We start from the raw sequence: 24,011 nt of genomic DNA, 5'->3' as shown, positions 1-24,011 counted from the left end.
AAAATTCAGGCAGGTATAGTGCCTACCTTCAAGGGCTGTCATGAATATGATAATGAGTGTGAAAAACTTAGTGCTGTGCCTGACATCCAGAAGCCACTAAAGAAATGGCCGTGGTACTGATGGTGAAAGAAATCATTGCTGTAAGAATAAATGACTACCTCCATTACCACTACCCACCTTGGGTTGGAGAGTTGAATGGGTTCAAGTTTATACAGTTTCTGCATACCTAACCAATGTTAGGATAGGTAGCAATTGCTCTTCCTGAAGGGATGACAAAGGAATTGTCACGAGGCTTTATCAACAGTGGCTGAGAATTTAAAACCTAGTTGTTTTTAAAGGTGCAACTGAAGGTGATTCAGCAGACCATAATTCTCATCAGAAAAGTTCTATTGGTTTCTGCCAGTCTTCTTACACCCAAGAACCTTAGGGTAAAAATGTAATTCTAAATTGACCCTGTTCTTTGAAAGCTCAATTTCAGTTGGTTACCCATGATATATTCCTCTCAGGCTTCATCATGATCATCTGGGTGCAGAGTCGTGAGGTCTGTGTTCTCTCTTGCCAAGGTCATCTTCGTTCTTGAATAGATGCCACCTAACTTTTCTTGAGCCTCTCAATGGGAGTAAAAGCCGTTTGATGGCTAGAATGCAGGTGTATAGAAACAATGGGAGTTCTAAGGGATGTGCTATTAGAGTGGGTGAAGTAGAGATATTGCTAATAACTAGAGATATTAGCAAGTAGAAATTCAAAAACCGAACTAGTCCTTATGGTTCTGGAGATGAGTTTATTTACTGAGGAAGGGATAACAGATGTTTCTTTTGACTTCCCTCCATTTTTCTCTTTAGTACTCTGTTAAAAGTCAAAAATGAGAAAGATAACAGCCAGTCACTGCAAGCAAAGCTAAGCTCCAGGTTTCCTTCCCTCCCCAGACTACTCCTGGCTAAGAGGGTTTTAGCCACTTTCCAAGGCAATATAGACTGCACACTGCCAGAAACCCTCTCTGCCCCGACCTCATACTTTCTCACTCCTGCTCTCTCTCCTCTCCCTTTCTTTTAAGGAATACAAACCACAAGTTTCAAAGATTTCTTCACAGACGTCTTCCAGCAACATCTCTTCATCCCAGGTGTTCGCTCTCTTTTTTGCCCTGGGTTCTGAGGTTATAGAAAAGAAAAATAGATTTCAATTTTGGACAGATTAAGGGTAATTTCTGATATCTAGAAAAACATTTCCTCTGCTCTTCTACCAGACTCCTTCTCCTCAACTCTCATCCCCACTGCTCATCCCCAGAGCAGTGCCTCTTTCCTCCTAAGTGCCCCTGGCCAAGTCCAGGCCCCTCTGTATAAGTATAACAACCCAAGACTCTGGGATTGTCTTAAGGGCCAGATCCCTTGGAGAGCAGAGGTGACATTATAATATTGACAGTTGACCATCCTGGCGATTGGGGCCCCAAGGAACACTGAGAAAGAGTGGCCATCAACAGCAATGGGACTTCAAATCCTCACAACTTTTTTTCTTTAATGCCTTTATTATGTTGGGAGAAATCATATATGCTTATTATAAAAAAAATCCAATAAAACAAAAAATCCAAAGAAAGGAACCTAGGATTCTCAAAATCACCTAGTAACTTACTTCTAAAGAAAACCTCTGCTTATGGCTTGGTGATTTTCCTCCAGATATTCTATGCATGTATATACAATGTTGTACATACTATACTCTCTTGCCACTTTCTCTAACAAAACTTCAGGTTGTGAAAAACTTTCCATGTCAGTAAATATAAGTCGACAATAGCCTTTTTAATGTCTGTATAGTATTCCACTGTGTGGATGCACCGTAATTTATTTAGCCATTTCTTATTGCGAGGCATTTAGCTGGTTTTCAACTTTTAGCTGTTGTACAAAATGCTGTGATTGAACAACTATGAGCATCCTTCCTTCCCACCCTCCACCCACACTTGAATACTTGTGTAATTATCTTTGAATACAGTTTAAGAAATGAGATAATTGGCTCATTGGGTTTCCACATTTTAAAAATGCTCAGTACATATATTGAGAGAGGGAGATCAGGAGGGAGACAGACAACCAAGTTACTCTCCATGAAGGTTGTACCAATTTGTACTTCCACCACTGGAAATCATAACCTTTAAGGTAACCCTATACCCATTCAAACAAAGATTTTGTGTCAGCCAGTGCTGGGGCATCATACTGGGCTCTAGATGGTGGTCCCCAAGTACCTTCCCTTCCTTTCATCTACTCCTCCTTCTCCTGACCATCAACTATAGTATGAGAAAAGAGTTTCAGACTCAGAAATACTGTTTTATAAATTACAAGGGAAGGCCTATGTGTCTTTTCTTCTCTGACAAACCACTGATCCAGCATTACCTTCAAAAAGATCATCATCGTCGTTGTCAATATAAGTTGCTTGGGGCTTCAAGTCAGTACTGCGATTGTAGTGAAGCTCAGTAGTGTTAGGAGCTCCATTTCTTCCAGAACATTTACCTTCCTCCATGATTTCCTCTAAAGCAAATGTCACTGATGCATTCTTTTTAGGTCTTAAACCTTTCTGTACAGCAAGAAGATGGAGAAAAAAATCAGTTGGTGCCCAAGAGTTTAGAGATTGGTCCTTGGAGCAATAACATTTAAAGAGCCATTTACCTGTAGGATTGGCTTTAGGGGCCTAGCTTCCATTGAGTGTCCTAGAGGCTGTCTTTTTTCTTTGGACATTTCTATCCGAATGGGGAATCTAGAGACAGTGGAAAGGACAAAGCAATAGTGAAGACACACACTTCAAGTTCCTTAATTGAATGCAGCTATTACCCCATTCCCAACATATGCCTTTGGACAATGAAAGGGACAACAGAGTAAGAGGGCATTTAGGCCTTTTCTTCCTTAAAACCTTGATTGCCTCCTGTTTTTTTCTCCTTTTCCTTCTTTTCCATATCCCTGTTTTCTCCCATCTTTCATTATTATTGAATCAGAGAACTGAAAGTGGAGAATGTGAGGGTGGCTTCAGGACATTCAGCCAGAGAGTATTGCCTGTAAGCCCCTTCAGGGGCTTGTGTTCCTTTTCTCCTCCATATGGCAAATCAGGATAAAAGATTTGTTTTGGAGAAGCTCTAATGTTGATAGGTTGGCTTCACCTTTATACAACTCATCCCACTAATGTGACCACTCAAATTGTACCAGGGGGAGGGTGTACCTAATAATGCTGGAAAGTTTGTGGTCATTGCCCTAACCCTGTTTGGGCCAACTGATCTTGAGTAACTTTCCCAGAACCATACAGAATCCAGGTACCTCCCAGAACTCCCTGCTTATCTTAAAGATTGACTCCTGTATCTGTTTTTATCAGTACATCTGAGAGAGGCAGCTCGGTACCTATCTAATGAGCATCTTTCCCCAAAGTCTCTGGTGCTCTTGGAGATTGAGATTCTTGAGGTGAGTGACTGTTGACAAGTACACAGCTCTTCATATTGATTGTCAATGGCAGCTAATATCCAGCGCAGCCCTTCAATTAGGGGCTGATGGTCCCTTCTTTGGAAGGTGTGGATGGCTGAACAGGGTTCCTGTGACAAAGAGAGAAGAGAAGGTTCTAGCCTGGGAACCAGAGGTCCCTTGGGACCACAGTCCCTATCATTCTCAGCCAAGCAGCAGAGGTACCCAAAAGCTCTACTGTGCCTATAGAGGCTCTAAGACTTCCTAAGAAATATTAAACATTCATAGCTAAGAAGGTAAACGAATGCTATAAAAGCTAAGATTGTTTAATACAATGGTTGTGATATGTAATATCTTGAATGTGTGACCTTAGGCAAATCACTCAGAGTCACTGAGCCTTAATTTCCTTACTCATAAAATGAGAATATTAAAACTTCTAACTTTACAGAGCAATTTTGAAGGCTTAATGAGAAAGCAGATGTATTATAAAAGTGTGATATTTATTATCACTGTCAAGTCAGAAACCATCACTGTGATGCTGCGTAGTGGGGATAGGCTTTGCATAGGGGGCCAATTATGGAATGGGCCAAGGGATGCATCACTTGGACTTGAGAGGAGAAAGGAGGAGGGGGGAGTTGACACTTACCACTCGGCACAGGGACTTGTTCTTGCGTATTAGCCTTTCCAGGAGTAGATATTCAACAATATCACAAGGTAGGATAGCATTTTTCTTGTCCTGTTTGTTTGCCAGGCTAGAGCAGGGCATAGGAGAGAGGGTGGGAAGAAGAGAGGAAGAGTGAAACACAAATAGAGGCCAAGGGCAAGACAAGAAGGGAAAGAGGGGAAGAAAGAATTCTAGTACAACTGCTGTGTATGCAGGAACTAACTTTAAAGACATTCCAAGTGAGATGAGCCAGAAATGTTTCTAGCCAACTCAGTGGAGGAAATAATGACACAAGTAATTTGAATCCAAGATCATCTCCAGACCTCATTTCTTGCTTCCTTTACACTATGCTATCAAACTTTAATTAGAATTACTAACTGGGATGTGAACAGATTTGGAATTTTTACATCCTCCCCAAAACTCTGTTCAGGCTTGAGTTGGGGGTACTAATGAGGAACAAAAAAGGCAAAGGGGAGTGTGAGAGGGGTGAGGATTGATGGACCACCTTAAGTATCACCCTGAAATCAGTGCTAGGTACATAATTCTTGCGTAGTCTGCCAAGGGAAGAGGTCTTTGGCATCAATTATACAAAACGGGTGATTTTCTGCCACTGTCTCAGGGTCAGAGAGGGTCAGAGACTGAAGCCAGAAATGAGAAGCATATTCAGGAAGGCAGTGTTCAGGAAGAGTCAGGGATGGGGTAGGAGATCTAGATATTACTCTCCATTTCCCTTTGATGCTTACCTTCAAAATTACCTTTGCACAATTAGATAGCATATTCCCACATAGTAGTATGTGGTAGAAAGTGGCTTTTGAAAACAGCTCCCATAGGACTGGGCCACCTCCTCCCACTGTGCCAAAAGGAAGAGGACCTGTAGCTGGATGTGACAAAGGACCACCCAGCCCTTCCTCTGTCTTCTGAAGGCACAAAATGGAAAGAGGAAATTGAGCACAAAAGTAGAGGCTTACATTAGTATAGGTTTTCCTGCCACTCTTTGATCAGACAGCAGATGTGTTAAGGTGATCTTCACTTCCCGCATACGTCCTAAGTCACTGGAATCCAGGACAAAAACAAGCCCCTGAGCCTTTGTATAGTAGTTGGGCCAGGTTTCTCGGCCCTTCATATCTCCATTCAGGTCATAGATGGAAACTTCATATTCATCTAGCAGGAGTGTCGTCAGTTCAGACGTCATACAACTCTCCATCCTACTAGGGAGCACTGTGCATAGAGGAAGAGAGGAGAAACAATCACCAAGCAGGGGAATATAGTTAGATGAAAGAATTTGTTAAACAAACCTTGACTAGAGCCTGACCTGAGGAATCCTACTGAGGCATTCTGTCATTCCAGTCACACTCATAGATTCATCTTTCTAAAGCAGTGCTTTGCCAAGGTTACCATCTCCTGGCTCAGTAACCTTTGGTGAGTGTCCTCATAACCTGTCAGACCTATCTCTACCCTGTCTGGTATCCACAGTGTCCCTGATAACACACCCAGTCTCTTCTTCCCTCTGCTCCTTGGCTCATGCTCCCATTCCACAAGAATGCCATGCTCTCTCTTGCCCTGGGCCTTCACAAGATGCTATTCCCACTACTTAGAACACTCTTTCACTACTCTTTGCTTGGTTAACACCTAGTTTTTTTCAAAATATGTATCAGTTTAGATCTTGTTTCCTCTAGAAAGTTTTCCCTAACACACGCCACTATCCCCCAGTCTGGGTAAGGTGCCTTTCTTCTGGGCTTACCACTATCACAGCACATATTGCAGTGTTATAAATTCAACGATTTACTTATCTGGGTTATAAACTGCAACAGGATGGGAACTCTCAATTTTATTCACCATTATAATTCATGATTCCAGGCACAAAAGCTGGCACACAGTTGCTTAATAAATATTTGTTGAATGAATTTGATACAAGAATGACTGAATGAACAGGAGGCCCTTCTCTCTCACCCTTTCTTCCAGGCTTAGGGAGGCTTCTTTAGGAAGCCCCTCTAACCTGCCCAGCTCTCACTTTCTCTTCCTCATTGAGCAGGTGGTTTGTTAAACTGGTCCTTCACCTCATTCTGTGCTTGTCATGTCTCCCCAACTAAAATGTAAGCTCCGTGAGGGAGGGGCTCTACCTCAGCTTACACACAGTAGGTGTTCAGTAAATGCGTATGGTGCCTGTTATTGTGCATAAGAGTATGAAGTTCTCTTCCCATCTCCTCCAAGAAACCATGCCAAATTCAGATATATTTGTCCTTTCAAGACCGTGGCCAGAACATACAGTTCCACAGGGCAGGGGTCCCAAGTTTTCCAGCTGTGAATCAGTACTTGTCTGTGGCCTGTTAGGAACCAGGCCACACAGCAGGAGGTGAGCAGCGGGCAAGCCAGTGGAGCTTCATCTGTATTTGCAGCCACTCCCCAGTGCTAGCATCACCGCCTCAGCTCCACCTTGGATCATCAGGCATTAGATTCTCATAGGAGCACCGGTCTCTGGTGCCAGAAAGGTTGTGGGCCACTGTCATAGGGCATTCCATACCTCATTCATCTCCCATAAAAATGCAGTTCAAAAGGACAGTCTTTATACACAATCCAGTCTGTTGAACTGACAGTTCTGGCCTAGCTCTCTGCCCACATAAGTATCAAAATGATTTTATAGAATCTGTACACTCATACCTGGGAGTTCTAAGGTCAGAATGAGTAGCTTCTTATTTCTAGTCTCAGATCTACCTGTGGTATTTTCCTTAGGATGGCCAGAATGAGTTATTTAGCTGAGAAGTTAGTAAGATAGTTTAAGATATTTGGAAATACATAGATTATACACACATTTATGTATATACATCTATATCTCTATGTATGTGTATATGTATATATTATCATCATGTTTTAATGTGCTCTTATAACTCCTGATGTTAGCCAATGATCTTTTTTAATTAAAGCTCTCAGGTAACATAATTTTCAGTCACAACTTTGATGTGATATTTGCTGTGCCTGTATTAGACTAAAAATAATACGCAAATAGTTAAAACTATAAAGATAATTTTAAAATCTTATTTCCTGCATCAAGGCAAGCTTTATATTATTTTTTCCCTGTCAGAGCAAAACATTTTCTCTATTTTTTTTCTTTTTACTTGAAACCTTACCAGTTCCTTTAATAATGCAATCTATTGTTGGTGAACCCTGGATGCCACAAGAAGCTGTTCCCTCACACTTTATGTTTCTCTTATTTCCTCTATTTGTAAATTTCCCGAGGAAGGATAACGAGTCTAATTCATCTCTACATCTCTAGTAGAGTGTTTCGCAAGGCACAGTCTGGGGACTGTTGGCTTCAGAGTTACTTGAGATTGATTGTTAAGCCCTACCCTACACCAAAAGAATCAAAACCTCTATGCTTTGGACCGAAGCATGTGCACGTTTAACAAAATCCTCAGGCGATCCTTCTGCACTTTAAAGCTTGAGACCCACCACCCTAGAGAGCAATGAAACTCATGCCTGTTGTGTCTCTCAGATTTTGATTCCATGGACCTTCCCTAGACCAAAGTATGCAAGCCTCCAGGTCCTCGGTCAGTAGGTGTGCAAGCTCCCCAGGTGATTCTGATTTTTGGTTCTCAGTAGTCACTGTGCTCCAGGATCCCCTATGGAGCTTTTAAAAACTATGACACTAGTCATCATTCTCTGAGGGTTTGATGCTACAAGTTGGGGATGGGGTGCAAGTATCATTTTTTAAAAAATCTCCCTAGGTGATTAAAATGTATTGCCTGTTTGAGAGGCACTGCTATACATATCCTCATTTAGGGCACCTACTTGTGATCATGCTTGGGTTTTTTTTTGCCCCATGTGGTCATGCCAGACAAAACCGTTATAGTGAATGGTATCATCAAGAATAATAGCTTATGTCCCAAAATGTTTTATAGCTGGAATCTTCAAATATTCACACAAGTTACTACTTATAGGTTGGAAATTCCTTCCTATGCTATTATATATTCTTGGTGATCATAAACATTTTAGGATCTATTGCGTTTTGGATGCAGAGCAACCTACTAGATTGACTCTGGTAGTTCTGCATGGACAGCAGTGCCCTGAAACACTCTTCAGAATGTGACATCAGTGGCACGTTGCTTTTCTGGTCATTAGAAGTCACAACCATAAACCCACCCGTTGGTTTAGGATTCAGCCCCAAGTTATTCACCAGGCATGAGGCAAGGATTACAGGAATAAATTAAATGGACTCCAAGCTCTATTCTCTAGGAATTAGAATGGAAAGCAGACACTATTCTCAGACAAAATGGCTTATGGCTAATTGCAGATAAGTGCTTCCCAAAGCTGGCTGGGCATTAGAAACACCTGGGGAGTTCTTAAAATATAGATTCCCAGGCCCCACCCAGACTGCATGGGAATCTAGAGGCAGGGCTGAGTGGGGACTCCAAAATTTGTCCCCACTTTTACCGGTAATCTTGTGATTTATCCTGACTCCTTGGTTTTCCCACTGCTATTTATCTCTTAACCATTTTTGCTTTGCAGAGAGTTGGGAGAGACAAAGAGTCAAGTTTAATGCCTATAAGGTAGGATGCTAGGTGGAACCACTGGCTAAAATGTAGTGCTTGGGGCTGCCACTCTGGGAGTGGGAGAATGTGGGGAGGGAAGTTGTAAAGAAGCAACATGTAGCCTGAGGAGAATGGTGGACTAGGGGAGAACATTCATTCACAAATATTTGCTTAGTAGCTATCTGAAGGTATTAAAAGTACAGAGACTAAAGAGACAGAGCTGGAAAAAATCTATCACCTTTCCTCAAGGGGCTCACAGTGTAGGGGCTGGACTTGCAGTTGTGCAATGATGTTGTAATAAGTGCATGGTAGAGATAGGCACAGAATAGAGTAGCAACTGAGGAAGGTGGCATTGGGCATTAGGAATGGCTTTTCTGAGGCCAAGCTTAGACTGTGTCTAGAAGCATTTGATTAAGCAGGCAGATAATGGATGGGGTAAAATACTAGGTAGTGGGACAGCATGTGAACTAGATCAGTGTGATGGCAGAGAAATGGCAAGTCATTTATTTTGGTTCTGTTGGGTCACTTGTGTAAAGCATTAGAAATGAAGCTGGAAGAGAAGTCAGAGACCAAATCATGGAGGACCCTGTGTGCTACTAAAGAACGTAAGTTGTATTTTGATGACAATGGGGAGGCCTTGAATGGTTTTGAGCAGGAAAGTGCCATGATCAGATTTTTGCAGTAAGTCCTTCAGGCAGCTGTGTGGACTGAATGCTGGGAAGACTGCTAGTGATGGCAAGATCAGCCATCTGAAATTGATGTGGACTTCAAGTAGGCCAGTAGCAGAGGAGTCAGGTTAGCACTTTCTAGTACTTTGCTGAGGGCTTCTAGGTTATATAAAACTCAACCACATCATCATACCCCTACTTTTATTTAATAAACATCAATGGAGGGCATCCTATGCCAGGTACTGTGCCGGGCTCTTTGGCTGGGTCTTCACAACTAGAGTAGTAGCTCCCTGAAATTCTGTGTAACTGCTTCTTGAAATATCAAAGTATTAAATGGAATTCTGGTATTAAACTTGCATGACTCCGAACTGACAACATTTCTCAAACTTCAACCCTCTATATTAACTGTCACAAAGAGTTTCATGTTATTAAACTTCATCATCCCACACTTGTCTCTTTTATCTAGACCAAATTCCACTTTAGTTGAGTTCTGAAACAAAACACTGTTTCAAACATGCTATCCTTCATAATTGACTGCAGTGCTTTCCATAGTTTGAGTTCATTCATACCAACACTGTGAGAGGAACTTCAATTAGGATATCTTGTAAAGTGACATTACATAAACAGGCTGATAACACTCAAGGAGGGGAGTGTGTATGTGTGTTGAGAAGTGCTTATCTTCAAAAGAGGGAACCTGAGGGCCATGAAGTAAAGTTAGGAAGGAATGATTAGTTCCATTGATTCTGGGGGCCCATGGGAGACCTAGAACAGTATCTAGTGCCCTTACATCTTTGAAAAGCCTCCATAAGAACAGTTTTGCCTGAATTGTTCAATCCGATAATGATGATGGTTGCATTTCTGGAAATGGAAAAGAAAAATGAGTCAAAGCCTTAAAAGCATTGTTAGTTCTTAGGCTAAACAAAGAATTTTACTCTTCCTCGGTGTTTAGGGCTCTGCCTGCAGTAGTCCCAATGCATGTACCATAAAAGGTATAGCCCAAGTGGTAGAAGGTGATGTAAGAACCCCTTCCCAAAGCCTCCAAGGATGCTTTTCTTCCTTGATTCACTTGCTTTGTAGAATTGGCCATTGTCCCACAACTCTGTCCCCAGTCTTGCAGACACTGCTTAATCACTTCCTCTAACAATATATATCATGAAGATTTGTCACTTGAAAGACCGTGGACAGATACGTTGGAGGAAATGGTGGAAGAGGTCTGGAGAAACAATTACGATATTACCTTCGCGTGTCTTCAGTTGTCTTTAGCCAAGACCAGCAGGAGGTCAGAAGGCGGAACATGATCCAGCTTAGTTCTATAATATTAAGGGAAACAAGTAAACAAGAAATCAGCCCTGTTATTAACACCGAACCTGTCAGCTTACCTCACTACACAGGTGCTGATAAACAGAAAGTCTGAGACTGTCAGAAGTTTATTACTTCATTCTATCCAACCTCGTCTATGAATGCCAGAGAGGGAGGGACTGGTGATCCTTAACTCCAGATTACTACGAAATAGGATGCTGTGGTGTCAGGTATGGCCTAGCTCTTCAGCCATAGACCATCCCTATTAGGAATATTTTCATTCAAATTTGGGGTGGGGTGAGGTGATGCCTTGGAGAAGTACCAACTTAGATTTTGAGAAGGACCTATTGGGAGACCTGTTCTAAGTAACAACTATCCACTGGGCTTGGTTCCCTTATTGCCTCTGCCTCAATAATGTGGGTGTTTGGGGATCCACTGTCATAGATTTTGTATAGTTCTCAGAGCTGTAAGGGACCTTAGAGATATCTGATCTAATAGATTTCAAACATCATACCAGGTGCTCTGCTCTCAAAGATTCCCAGGGAGCTGCATAAGCTGTCCAGGAGATTTCAAAGTACAGCCATATTTGGGAGTGGTCGCCTAAGTAAAAAGCACAATTTAGACAATCACTTCAAGGTTCGCCCACGTTGTAGCATGTATTAGTATTTTGTTCCTTTCCATGGCTGAATAATATTCCATTGTACGGATATATCACATTTGTTTATTCATTACTCAGTTGATATTCATTTGGCTCGTTTCTACTCTTTGGCTCTTATGAATAATGCAATAGGCATTTTTGTACAACTTTCTTCGTGGACATAGGTTTTCAGTTCTTTCGTGTAGATACATAGGAGTAATTGCTGGGCCGTATGATAGATAACTCTATGTTTAACCTTTGGAGGAAGTACCAGACTGTTTTCTCAAGTGGCTGCAACATTTTACGTGCCCACTATCAGTTCAGGAGTGTTACAATTTTTCTATATCCTCACCAACACATATTGTCTTTTTGTTTGTAGCTATCCTACTGGCCTGAAATGATATCTAATTGTGATTTCGATGTGCATTTTGATAATGACTAATTATATTGGAGCCCAGAGCTGGACGAAATTCTGGTTGGGTTAGCAAATATTTCAGCTGATACTCAGATGGGCCGAGCACAGTATATGTGCCAGCTTATCAACAGATAACAGGTTTCTGCAGAGTCATCCACTGTTTTGGAGAACTGCTATTCCCAAATAGAGATTCACACTTCATAACATTTCTTAGAGCACAGTTTGTTCCCTAGGAAATCACTTGGGTTCCCATAAGGACCTCCCGGAGAATGGCCCTGGCTTATGCTAGACAAAAAGTAAACAATATATGTAGTCTGTGATCGAAACCAGCCTTCTTCCAGCTTTGTTCGTGAAGCTGATAAGACCTAGAGCCTGAAACACCAAAGTCTGATTGTCTGGTTTCCATGATAGCCATCTCCCTTTGAGACTAGGCCAATAGCAGCTTTGTGTCTATTTCCTGATAACTGGCAGAGCTTCCTAGCTTGAGCTCAGGCTCTCTGTATTTGTTAGTGCCATCAGGAAAGGTCAAATTGGCATCACATGAGTTATTTCTTAAAAACTTATACTAAGGAAGGATAACTAGGAGAACTGAGGATGAAACCAGTTGGACTAAGGATTATCTGTCCTTACATTTCCTGTGCCTCTCCTGGGTACCCAAGGAAACACCTAAATTAAACCTACCATTTTCAAATTTCTCATCCGTAGATAATGATATATTTTACATACCTTGAGGTGGTTAATTAGAAGCAACTTCTGATTAGAAGTTGGTTCTTTATGGATAAAAGACACCAGCTATGAAGAGTGAGTGATAGGAAGGTGGACTGAGATTTCTAGCCTTTGTGCAAGATTAACACAGCTGAGCTCAGCTGCCTGCTTATAAGGGTATGACAATGTCCCAACAATGGTTTTCAAAGTTCTGATATATCTATGGAAACCACTGCCTGGTTCATAGCAACCAAACCCACATCTCTCTACCTTGTATGATTGAAGGTGATTACTAAGTGAATTTTTAATTATTCTATTTTTTTTTTAGTTTACAAAGTGTTTTTACAGAACTTACAATGTACCAGCACTCATTTAAGCACTTGATACATATTAACTCATTTAATCTTTACGACAACATGACAAAAAGTAGTGGCCATCATGCCTACTTTCAAGAGATGAGGTTTACAAAGAAGTTACATAATTTTCCCAAGGTTACCTGGCCAGTAAGTGGTAAATCAGAATTCAAACCCAGGCAACCTGGTTTCAGAGTCTGTATATATTGGGTTAAGAGTCTCACAGGCTATATGAGAAGACCTCGGGAACCAGAGAAATTGCCCTGCTCTGGGCCTCTCTGTCTCTTCTAGCCAAACGGTACTGTACTTATTCTTTTTTTTAAAGTTAACTTCTTTATTGTTAAAGCAAGTTGACATACAACATTATATTAGTTTCAGGTGTAAAACAGTGATTCAACATTGATATACCTCATGATGTGATCACCACAATAAGTCTGGTAACCAACTGTCATTGTGCAAACATACTTAGTGAACTGTAGTTAATAATAATGTATCAATAGTGGTTAATTATTATTAGCTAAAGTCCATGCTTCATTCACATTCCATTACTTTTTATTTAATGTCCTTTTTCTGTCCCAAGATCCCACCTAGGATACCACAGTAAATTTAGTTGTCAAGTCTCCTTAGGCTCCTCTTGGCTGTGACATTTGCTCAGACTTTGTTTTTGATGACTTAGGCAGGAGTACTGGTCAGGTATTTTGTAAAATGTCCCTCACTTGGTGTTCGTCTGATAATTTTCTCATAATTAGACTGCAGTTATGTGTTCTTGGGGGGAAAATTACAGAGGTAAAGGCCCTTCTCATCACATCATATCATGAATACATGCTATCAACATGACCTATCTCTGATGATGTTGATCTTGATTACCTGGTGTTTGTCAGGTCTTTCCACTGTAAAGTTACTCTATTTCCCAATTTCCATGCTATACTCTTTGTAAGGAAGTTACTATGTGCAGCCTACACCTAAGGAATGGGGAGTTATGCTTTACCTCCTTGAGGGTGGAGTATCTAAATAAGTTATTTGAGATTCTTCTGCATGTGAGGTTTGTCTGTTCACATCCATTTATTTATTAAATCATTAATACAGTATCAACTAATAGGCATTTATTTTATACTTTGAGTTATAATTCAGTACTACTATATTTACTTGTTTAATTTATTTCAACTTCTGTATTGGGGGTTCTGTAAATTGATTTCTGTATCTCTTTGACATACCTCTACTGTCATGGTTTTTGTTTGTTTGTTTTGAGCACATCCTTTCTTGCTGGCACTATGAGAGGCTTCAGGCTAATCTTTTGTATTCCCCGCCATAGTCTTAGAATCAACCATTTCTCCAAGGAGCCCTGGATTCCTTCATTAGAGAGCAGTCTTAAAAACCAAGATCTGGGGACTAGATGTTATCACTGATACTGGAGTGTCATTGTTTCTAGGCTCTCTCAGGTGACAGAACAAGGAATCTATGTGTGTATACTAACTTGTGTATGTAGATATATCTGTAAGCATTTATGTGACCATGTTTTTCTATATCGAACTAAACATGAGATTATACTGATGTTTTCAATTGTAACCCATCACCGTGTGTGTGTGTGTGTGTGTGTGTGTGTGTGTGTGTGTGTGTGTAGAGTTATTATAAGGTATTCACTCATGCAATTTTGGAGTCTGGTAAGTGTCAAGATCTGCAGGGTGAGTAGCAAACTAGCCGATTTTAGCCTTCTCCCTTTGCTTGACTGTGACCTCCCACTCTGTCAGTGAGAAACCTGGCTTCCACCATTCACAATCTATTTACTTGATTGCTCAATTCTAGTCTACATGTAGAGCAGTATCAGAATTGTTAAGTCATATACCCCATGGGAAACCACTTGATCAGCTATAGTGCTATGTACAGTTCCTTTAGTGTTACAGACTACATTTATTTCTAGTTACCTGGGTCAGCACACTTCTACTACCTGCTTCAGTGAAGTTGTTTCATATATTTGTAATACATATATGTTTCATACATATTTGTAATACATATACATGTTTCATATATTTGTAATACAGTATATGTTTCATACATATACTGCAATAAGTTAATTTTATGTATCAACTTGACTGGACCACAGGATGCCCAGATATTTGATCAAACATTATTCTAGGTGTCTCTGTGTGGGTGGTTTTGGATGAAGGCAACAGTTAAATATACTGGGTAAAGCAAATGGCATGCCCTAATATGTAGGCCGCATCTAATCAGTTGAAGGCCTGAAGAAGATGAAAAGGCTGACTGACCCTTCACTGAGTAAAAGAGGATTCTTTGTGCTTGACTGCATCAGAAATGGGACATTGGCTTTTTTTTCCTGCCTTCAGGCTCAGACTGAAACTGTGGTTCTTTCTAGGTCTCAAGTCAACTACCCTCTTACTGGAACTATACCATCAGCTCTCCTAGGTTTCTAGTTTGCAGATTCACCCTGGAGATCTTGGGACTTAACCACACTCCAAAACTGCATGAGTAAATACCTTATAATAACTCTAAACACACACACACACACATGCGCGCGCGCACACACACACACACCCTATTACTGGGATATGAACAACTACAGTAAGTCCTCACGTAGCATTGATATGGCAAAATGACATATAATGAAACCAATTTTATCATAGGCTAATTGATATAAACATCAACATTATAATGAAACAGCATTGAACAAAAATGGCATTATTTGAGACTTCCAGTCAAGATGATGATGTAGGAAAACATCGTGCTTGCATTCTTCCATGACTACATCAACATTACAACTAAATTATAGAAATACCACCCTTGAGAACCACCCAAAGACTAGCTGAACAGAACTCCTATAATTAAGAATATATTTAAAAAGAAGACACATTGAGACTGGTGGGAGTGGCAGAGATGTGAAACAGGCTGGTCCCACATCCATTTGTGGTGGTTAAGAATCAGGAGGAATATGTAGGCTGCGGAGGTCCCCCTTGAAGAGCAAGGGATCTCAGCCCTACACTTAGCTTCCTAGCCCAGAGGACCAGTGCCAGAAAGAGGAGTTCCCACAATATTTGGCTGTGACAATCAGTGGGGACTCTGTCTGGGTGAGACAGAAAGCTGCTATAGAACTAGGTGTCCTCTTAAAGAACCTGAGCACAGACTCACTCATTCACAAACAGTTGCCCTAAGCTCCAACAAAGGGACAGCAGCTTGAAAAGTACTAGGGACGTACAGGAAGTACCTTAATTGTCTGGCTTCTGAGTGAGGGCTAGAAAGGCAACTATCTCTGGGACAGAAGTGCTGGCAGGTTCCATTGTTCCTTTTGTGAGCACTCCCCCAACACAGCTGGCAGGCACAAGTGGGAGAGCTGGCAGATGTAGGCAGAAGTGCTAGCAAGAGCCATTGCTCCTTTGTCGAACCAAACAGATAACAGGTGCAGGCTGGCTCCAAATCTGATATGCCATTCTGGCTAACACCACTTGCCACACACTGATGATTCCCTGAGAACGCACAGCACACAACTCACTGGCCTGAACCTCTTTCAGTGGCTGATCCAGACAAGCAGCCAGCCTCAACCCTTACTACATACCTTCTTAAAATCTTGTAAAGGTCCGTAAAAGCCCCAAAGCAGTGGCTGGCTCCAGTGAGCCCTATAGCACTTACTTAACAAACCCAAACCCAACACAAGTGGCAGCTGGCCTCAGATTGCAGCAGAGCCTTTCCTAGGTGACTCCAAGCCAAGTACAGGCAGCTACCAACCACAGATTACTTTGTAGCTCCTACCAGGTAGCCCTGGGTCAGGCACAGATAGCAGCTGATTTTGACATACACCAGAGCCCCTCCCAAGAGATTCCAGAAACAACACTCATGGTAGTCAGCTTCAGACCTCACCAGACCACTACCCGGTTAGCTCCACAAATGGCATACCCAAATGGTGGACCCAGAGGGTACCAGAATCCAGCCAAGTGAATCCTGATCCCTGTGGGGAGCCCTTGCACAACAGCTCATCCATTGCAGTCATGGCCACTCCTCACAGTCAGCCTGAGGGCCAGTCTTACCCACTGATGTGTCAACAGCAATCAAGGCTCAACTACAATAGGAGGACACACACAACACACACAAGGGACACCTTTGGAAAATCTGACTCAGGTGACCAGGGAGATTCTGCCACTAGGTCCCACAGGACACCTACTATATAAGACCACTCTGCCAATACTGGAAGACATGACAGATCTACCTGATACACAGCAACAAACAGGGAAGCAGACAAAATGAGGAGACAAACAAATATGTCTCAAATGAAAGAACAGAACAACACTACAGAAAAAATAATAAATTAAATGGAGGCAAGCAATCTACCAGATATGGAGCTCAAAACACTGGTTATAAGGATGCTTATTAAAATTAGGTGAAGAATATATGAACTCAATAAGAACTTACACAAAGACATGGAAACTATAAAAAAGAACCAGGCAGACATGAGGAATAAAATACTGATATGAATTCATTAGATGGAGTCAACAGCAGATTAGATGAAGCAAAGAACTGTATCAGCTATTTGGACAATGAAGTAGCAGAAGACCCCCATTCAGAACAACAAAAAAATGAAATAAAATGAGGACAGTTTAAGGGACCTCTGGGACAACATCAGATGTAACAATATTTATATCATACAGGTAACAGAGAGAAGAGAGAGTAAGGAATTGAAAACCTATTTGAAGAAATAATGGTGGAAAATTTCTCTAAACTGAAGGAAATAGACATACAAGTCCTGGAAGCTCAGAGAGTCCATAAGAAGATAAACCCAAAGAGGCCCATACCAAGACACATCATAATTAAAATACCAAAGGTTAAAGACAAAGAAAGAATCTTAAAAATAGCAAGAGAAAAGCAGATAGTTACCTAAAAGGGAGTTCTTATGAGACAGTTAACTGATTTCTCAACAGAAACTTTGCAGGCCAGAATAGTCAAAGTGATTAATAGCGAGGATCTACAATCAAGATTACTGTACCCAGCAAGGCTATCATTTAGAATAGAAAGAGAGATAAAGAGCTTCCTAGACAAACAAGTTTCACAAGAAAAGTTAAAGGAACTTCTTAAGTAGAAGGAAAAAAAGCGAAAAAATTGGATAAGAAATATCACTAAGGAAAAAAATTCTCCACTAACAAAAGCAAACACAGAAGCAGTGGACCAACCAACCATAATGCTAGTAAAAAGGCTAAGAGGCAAAAGTAGGAAGATCACATGTAATTACAACAGTAAATTAGGTAATACACACATACACAAAAGAAGTAAAAACTAATGATGAAAACATAAATGTGGAGGGGATGAGTAAAAATGGTAGTGAATTTAGATTATGTTGGAACTTAAGCAACCACCAATGTAAATAGACTTATAAAAATAGCTTGGTATATGTGAAGCATATGGTAACCAGAAGCCAAAAATCTACAAGAAATATATAAGAAATAAAGAGAAAGGACTCCTAACACAGCACTACCAAAAATCATCCACATACATGGGAAGAGAGCAGGAGAATAAGAAAGGAACAGAGAAGAACTCTAACAACAATCAGAAAATAATTAAGAAAATGGCAATAATAACATACCTATCAATAATTACTTTAAATGGATTAAATGTTCCCGTCAAAATGCAGAGGATACCTGAATGGATAAGAAAACAAGACCCATATATATCCTGCCTACAAAAGATTCACTTCAGATCAAAAGATGCATACATAACAACAAATAAACAATCCAATTAAAAAATGAGCAGAAGACCTGAACAGATATGTCTCCAGAGAGGAAATACAGATGGCCAAGAGACATATGAAAAGATGATCAAGGTCACTAACCATCAGAGAAATGCAGATTAAAACCACAATGATATTACCAAAAGGCAGGAGAAACATGGCAGAGTAAGAGATGTTCTCAGATCTCTCCCCTGAAACAACAATAAGCTAAACACCTATAGCGCAACAAAAAAAAAAACACCCAACCTGTGCATAATCACATCTGAGCAAGGGATCTGTGAATAAGAGCTACAATAGCTCAGAACTACGGGAGTTGGGGGATAGACTGGGAGAAACAAAGAAGCTCTTGCAGCTGGAGCTCCTTTCAGGAGGAATAGGAAGGGAGAAGGTGCAGTGGGTTCCCAGAACAGCCCTGCCTGAGAGAACTGTGAGCTCCATACAGCGGCAGTGCCCAGGGATCAGGACAGAAAGCAGGAAGTGTAGACAGCAGATAAGTGGGGATGACAGAGAAGTAGGAATGGCAGAGAAACAACAGTGATTATTACCAGCTGCAGTTGCAACCATCAAGGCTTAACCACAGCCCCCATCCCCCAAACCAGATGGCACCTCCCTCCATGTCCTCCAAGTCTGAAACTGTGGAGCCCCAGGTGAATCACAGCAAATGCTAGTGAAACTGTCACTAATACTGACAGGGACTGAGACTGAGGGTAACGAGCATGATTGAATATATATAAGAAAAAGTATTAAACCTCTATATAAAGCAGGGATCCATGAAGCTTAGATGTCACCTACTAGAAAACAAAAGAAAAACGCCTCCCTAATGACAGGCTAAAGAGAGACCTTTATATAATAAATCTTTCTGGGTAAAAACAAGAATACACTTCCATTAATGCCCAGGTGGAGAAATAGTCCATTAAATGCCATGAACAACTAAGGTGACAAGGCAACTCATAAAAAAGAGAAGAATCTCCAGAAAATAAGCTTAAAGACATAGAAATATGCGACTTAATCGACAGAGGATTCAGGATGATACTTCTGAAAAAACTCAATGAGATCCAAGATAACTTATATCAACAATTCCAGGAATTGAAAAAGCAACTAGATCAGCAGAATGAGATTTTTAGCAAGGAGATTGAAACCCTTAAAGAGAACCAAACAGAACTTCTAGAGATGAAGAACACACTAAAAGAGATGAAGAATAAAATAGCAAGCTTGAGAAATAGAGTTGACCAAATGGAAGAAAGAATCAGTGATATCGAAGACAGAAATCTAGAAATAAATCAGAAGGAAGAAAAGAGAAATGTAAGAATGAAAAATAATGAAAGAAATACAAGAACCAGTTGATACCATCAGGAAAGGAAACATGAGAACAATGGGCATTCTCAAAGAGGAAGAAAAAGAGCAGGGATTAGAAAGCATCTTCAGATAAATAGTTTATGAGAATTTCCCAGATCTAACGAATGAACTGGAGCTTGGAAATTGACAGATTTATCTCATCCCAAAAAGGCCTTCTCCAAGACATGTCATATTAAAATAACCAAAATAACCAAAATCAATGACAAAGAAAGAATTCTCAGGGCAGCCCAGGAAAAGAAGATGGTAACCTACAAAGGAAAACCCATTAGATTATCATCAAGATTCTCAGCACAAACCTTACAAGCCAGAAAGGAGTGGAAGCAAATATTCAACCTATTAAATGATGTGAACTACCAGTCAAGAATAATGTATCCAGCTAAGTTCTCCTTTGGATATGAAGGAGAAATAAAGACCTTTCCAGGCATAAAAAATTGAAGGAATTCTCCACTACAAGGCCTGCATTACAGGAAATACTGAAAGGGGTCAGCTCACTTAAAACAAAAGGACAAAAAATAACATAACTACGAGTAAGGCAGCTAGCAGGCAGATAGAAGCAGAAGAGTACAACCCTTATTAAGAACAGGGCATTATAAGCTTAAACAATAAGAAGAGATTTGCTATTTCAAGATAGTAATGAATGTTCAGCATACATAGGGATAAACAGACAAAATCACAGAACTGGGGAGGATTCAAAGCTCCAAATTTGCAAAGGGGAATAGAGATAAGGCACACGCAGAAGAAAATAAACTTCTATCTCTCTCTGTCTCTCTCTATCAATCATCTATCTAACTATCTATCATCATCATCTATCAATCATCTATCATCTAACTATCCTCTACATTTTCATATTCATATTCACACACCAAAGATTCAGAACTGAAGTACATAACATAAAACAAGAAGGACCAGTGGGTAAATCCACAAAACCCAACCAAATTAAAAAACAAAACAAAACAAAACAAAAAACAGAAACATGAAGAAAAGGAAGCAATGGAAACACTGAGCCACCAGAAAGCAAAAGATAAAATGGCTATAGGAAAACCTCATATTTTAGTAATTACCTTAAATGTTGCCTATTGTATCAATAAACAAAACCTAACCATTTCCTCATATGCTGCCTCCAGGAGACACATCTCAGTTCCAAAGACAAATGTAGACTCAAAGTGAAAGGGTGAAAATGATATTCCAAGCTAATGGCATTCAGAGAAGAACAGGAGTAGTGGTACTAATATCAGACAAAATAGACTTTAAAATAAAACAGGTAAAGATACTGAGGGACTTCATAATGATAATGATAAATGGGATTATACACCAAGAAGACATAACACTTAATGCCTATGCTTCCAATCAGGGAGCACGGAAATACAGAATGTATAAAGCAATTACTAACAGAACTAAAGGGAAAAGCAGACCAAAACAGCATCATAGTAGAGAAATTAAATACTCCTCTGTTGGATGTAGACAGATCATTCAAACAGAAAATCAATAAGGAAATAACATCTTTAAATGACATATTAGACCAACTGGACATAATCGATATTTACAGAGCCTTTCATCTGAATACAGATGCTTATACATTCTTCTCTAGTGTGCATGGAACGTTCTCAAGGATTGACTGCATACTGGGACACAGAGATAGCCTGAACATATATAAGAGTGTTAAAATCATACCAGCCATATTCTCTGATCATAATTCTTTGAAGCTGGAGATCACATGAAAAAAGAAATGAGGAAGAACCACAGAAACATGGAGATTAAACAACATGCTACTGAAGAATGACTGGGTCAGAGAAGAAAAAAGAGAGATCAAGAGATACATAGAAATGAATGGTAATGATAGTTCAACATATCAAAACTTTTGGGACACAGCAAAAGTAGTCGTAAGAGGAAAGTTCATATCATTGCAGGCCTATCTCAGAAAACAAGAGTAACCCCAAATAACCTAACGCTTCATCTTAAAAAAAATAGAAAAGGAAGAACAAATGAAGCCTAAAGTCAGCAGAAGGAAAGAAATTATCAAAATTAGAGCAGGAATAAATGAAATTGAAAACAAAACAAAGGCCTCATAAAATGAGATAGGAAGTGTTGCCTCCTCTTTGATTTTTTGGAAGAGTGGGAGGAGAATAGGTATTAAATTTTCTTTGAATGTTTTGTAGAATTCACTGTTGAAGCCATCTGGTCCTGGATTTTGACTTTTTGGTAGGCTTTTGATGATTATTTCAATTCCCATACTGCTGATCAGTCTATTTAGATTTTCCAGTTTTTTATTAAGTCTGGGAAGGTTGTATTTTTAAGTAGTTTTCCATTTCTTCTAGGTTATTATATTTGGTGTTATATACTTTTTACAGTATTGTTGTATGATCCTTTGTATTTTTGCGATGTCAGTCGTAATTTCCCCTCATTTATCCCTGATTTTGTTTAAGTGTGTCCTTTCTCTTTTTTCTTTAGTGAGTCTAGCCAGGAGTTTGTCAATTTTATTAACCTTCTCTAAGAACCAGATCTTTATTGCATTTATTTTTTTCTGTCTTTTTTTTGTTTGTTTTCAATTTCATTTATTTCTGCTCTAATTTTGATTATTTATTTCCATCTGCTCACTTAAGGCCTCATTTGTTCTTTTTTTTCTAGTTTCTTAAGATGAAGTGTTAGGTTGTTTATTTGGGCTCATTCTTGTTCTTGGAGATAGGCCTGTAATGATATGAACTTTCCTCTTATGACCACCTTTGCCATGTCCCAAAACTTTTGATAAGTTGTATTATCATTATCATTTGTTTCTCTGTATCTCTTGACCTCTCTTTTTATTCTCTGACCCAGTCATTCTTCAGTAGCATGTTGTTTAATCTCCATGCATTCATGGTTCTTCCTGATTTCTTTCTGCAGTTGATCTCTAGTTTCAAAGTATTATGATCAGAGAATATGTTTGGTATGATTTCAACCCTCTTATATTTGTTGAGGCTATCTCTGTGTCCCAGTATGTGGTCGATTCTTGAAAATGTTCCATGTGCACTAGAGAAGAATGTATAAGCAGCTGTTTAGGGATGAAGGATAGTTACATATATATAATATATACATCACACACATATATTATATATATATATATATATATATATATATATATATATATATATATAAAATACACACACACACACAGAGTCATCCATTTTCTTCTGCACGTGCCTTATTTCTATTCCCCTTTGCAAATTTGGATCTTTGAATCCCCCCCTTTTCAGTCATTGTTATCTCAATGTGTTCCTATGTATGCTGAACGTTCATTACTATCTTGTTTTAACAATTATCTTTTTATTTAAGCTTATAATGCCCTGTTCTTAGTAAGGGTTGCACTCCTCTGCTTCTATTTGTCTGATAGTCACTTTACTCCTAATTATGTATTTTTTTTTGTAATTTTGTTGTAATTGAGCTGACACCTTTTAGTATTTCCTCGTAGTGGAGAATTCCCTCAACTTTTGAATGTCTGGGAAAGTCTTAATTTCGCCTTCACATCTAAAGGAGAGCTTAGCTGCATATATTATTCTAGGCTGGTAGTTCCTTTCACTTGATAGTTTATATATTTCATTCCATTCTCTTCTGGCTTGTAAAGTTTGCACTGGGAAATCCGAGGATAATCTAATGGGTTTACCTTTATAAGTTACCATTTTTTTTCTACTCAGCTGCCTTGAGAATTCTGTCTTTGTTGTTAATTTTTGATAATTTTAATACAGTGTGTCTTGGTGAAGGCCTTTTGGGGTTGAGATAATTGGGTGTTCTGTTGAGTTCTTGAATTCCAAGCTCCAGCTCAATCCTTGGATTTTGGAAATTCTCATCAACTATTTGTCTGAAAGTGCTTTCTAATCCCTGCCCCTTTTCCTCACCTTCAGCAATGCCCATAATTCTTGCATTTCCTCTCTCAATGGTATTAGCTAGTTCTTGAATTTCTCTTTTATAATTTTCCATTCTTCGGTCTCTCTCTTCTTCCTTCTGTTCTTATTGTTTAATCTTATAATGCCCTGTTCTTAGTAAATATTGCACTCCTCTGCTTCTATTTGCCTGATAGTCACTTTACTCCTAATTATGATTTTTTGTTTTGTTATTTTTTAAGTTACCATCCTTTATAAGTTACCATCCTATTTTCTCTGGCTGCCCTGATAATTCTGTCTTTGTCATTGATTTTTGATAACTTTAATACAGTGTGTCTTGGTGAAGGCCTTTTTGGGTTGAGGTAATTGGGTGTTCTGCTGACTTCT

General features: G+C 39.7%; 1 protein-coding gene across 4 annotated transcripts in view; it reads right to left on the bottom strand.

Moving 5' to 3' along the window:
• Positions 1-772: 772 nt before the first annotated feature.
• ARL13A (ADP ribosylation factor like GTPase 13A) overlaps positions 773-24,011 on the bottom strand; it is a 45,431-nt gene continuing 22,192 nt past the window's right edge. Inside the window, exons 2-10 of one of the 4 annotated variants that reach the window (XM_036226411.1) lie at positions 11,097-11,182; positions 10,521-10,593; positions 10,071-10,141; positions 5,058-5,307; positions 4,072-4,177; positions 3,369-3,556; positions 2,649-2,736; positions 2,376-2,556; positions 773-1,148 (exon numbers count right to left, since the gene is read on the bottom strand). In XM_036226411.1, coding sequence (XP_036082304.1) covers positions 1,009-1,148; positions 2,376-2,556; positions 2,649-2,736; positions 3,369-3,556; positions 4,072-4,177; positions 5,058-5,307; positions 10,071-10,141; positions 10,521-10,579 — 1,083 coding nt within the window. In that variant the 5' untranslated portion in view covers positions 10,580-10,593; positions 11,097-11,182 and the 3' untranslated portion in view covers positions 773-1,008. Of the gene's footprint in view, positions 1,149-2,375; positions 2,557-2,648; positions 2,737-3,368; positions 3,557-4,071; positions 4,178-5,057; positions 5,308-10,070; positions 10,142-10,520; positions 10,594-11,096; positions 11,519-24,011 lie in introns of those variants that run through there. The other 3 variants (XM_036226409.1, XM_016132186.2, XM_036226410.1) reach the window with 3 other exon arrangements.

Source organism: Rousettus aegyptiacus, unplaced genomic scaffold (assembly GCF_014176215.1).
Source record: "Rousettus aegyptiacus isolate mRouAeg1 unplaced genomic scaffold, mRouAeg1.p scaffold_m13_p_9, whole genome shotgun sequence".
In the NCBI taxonomy this organism is placed as follows: domain Eukaryota; kingdom Metazoa; phylum Chordata; class Mammalia; order Chiroptera; family Pteropodidae; genus Rousettus; species Rousettus aegyptiacus.
This window is presented reverse-complemented; position numbering and strand designations above follow the sequence as displayed.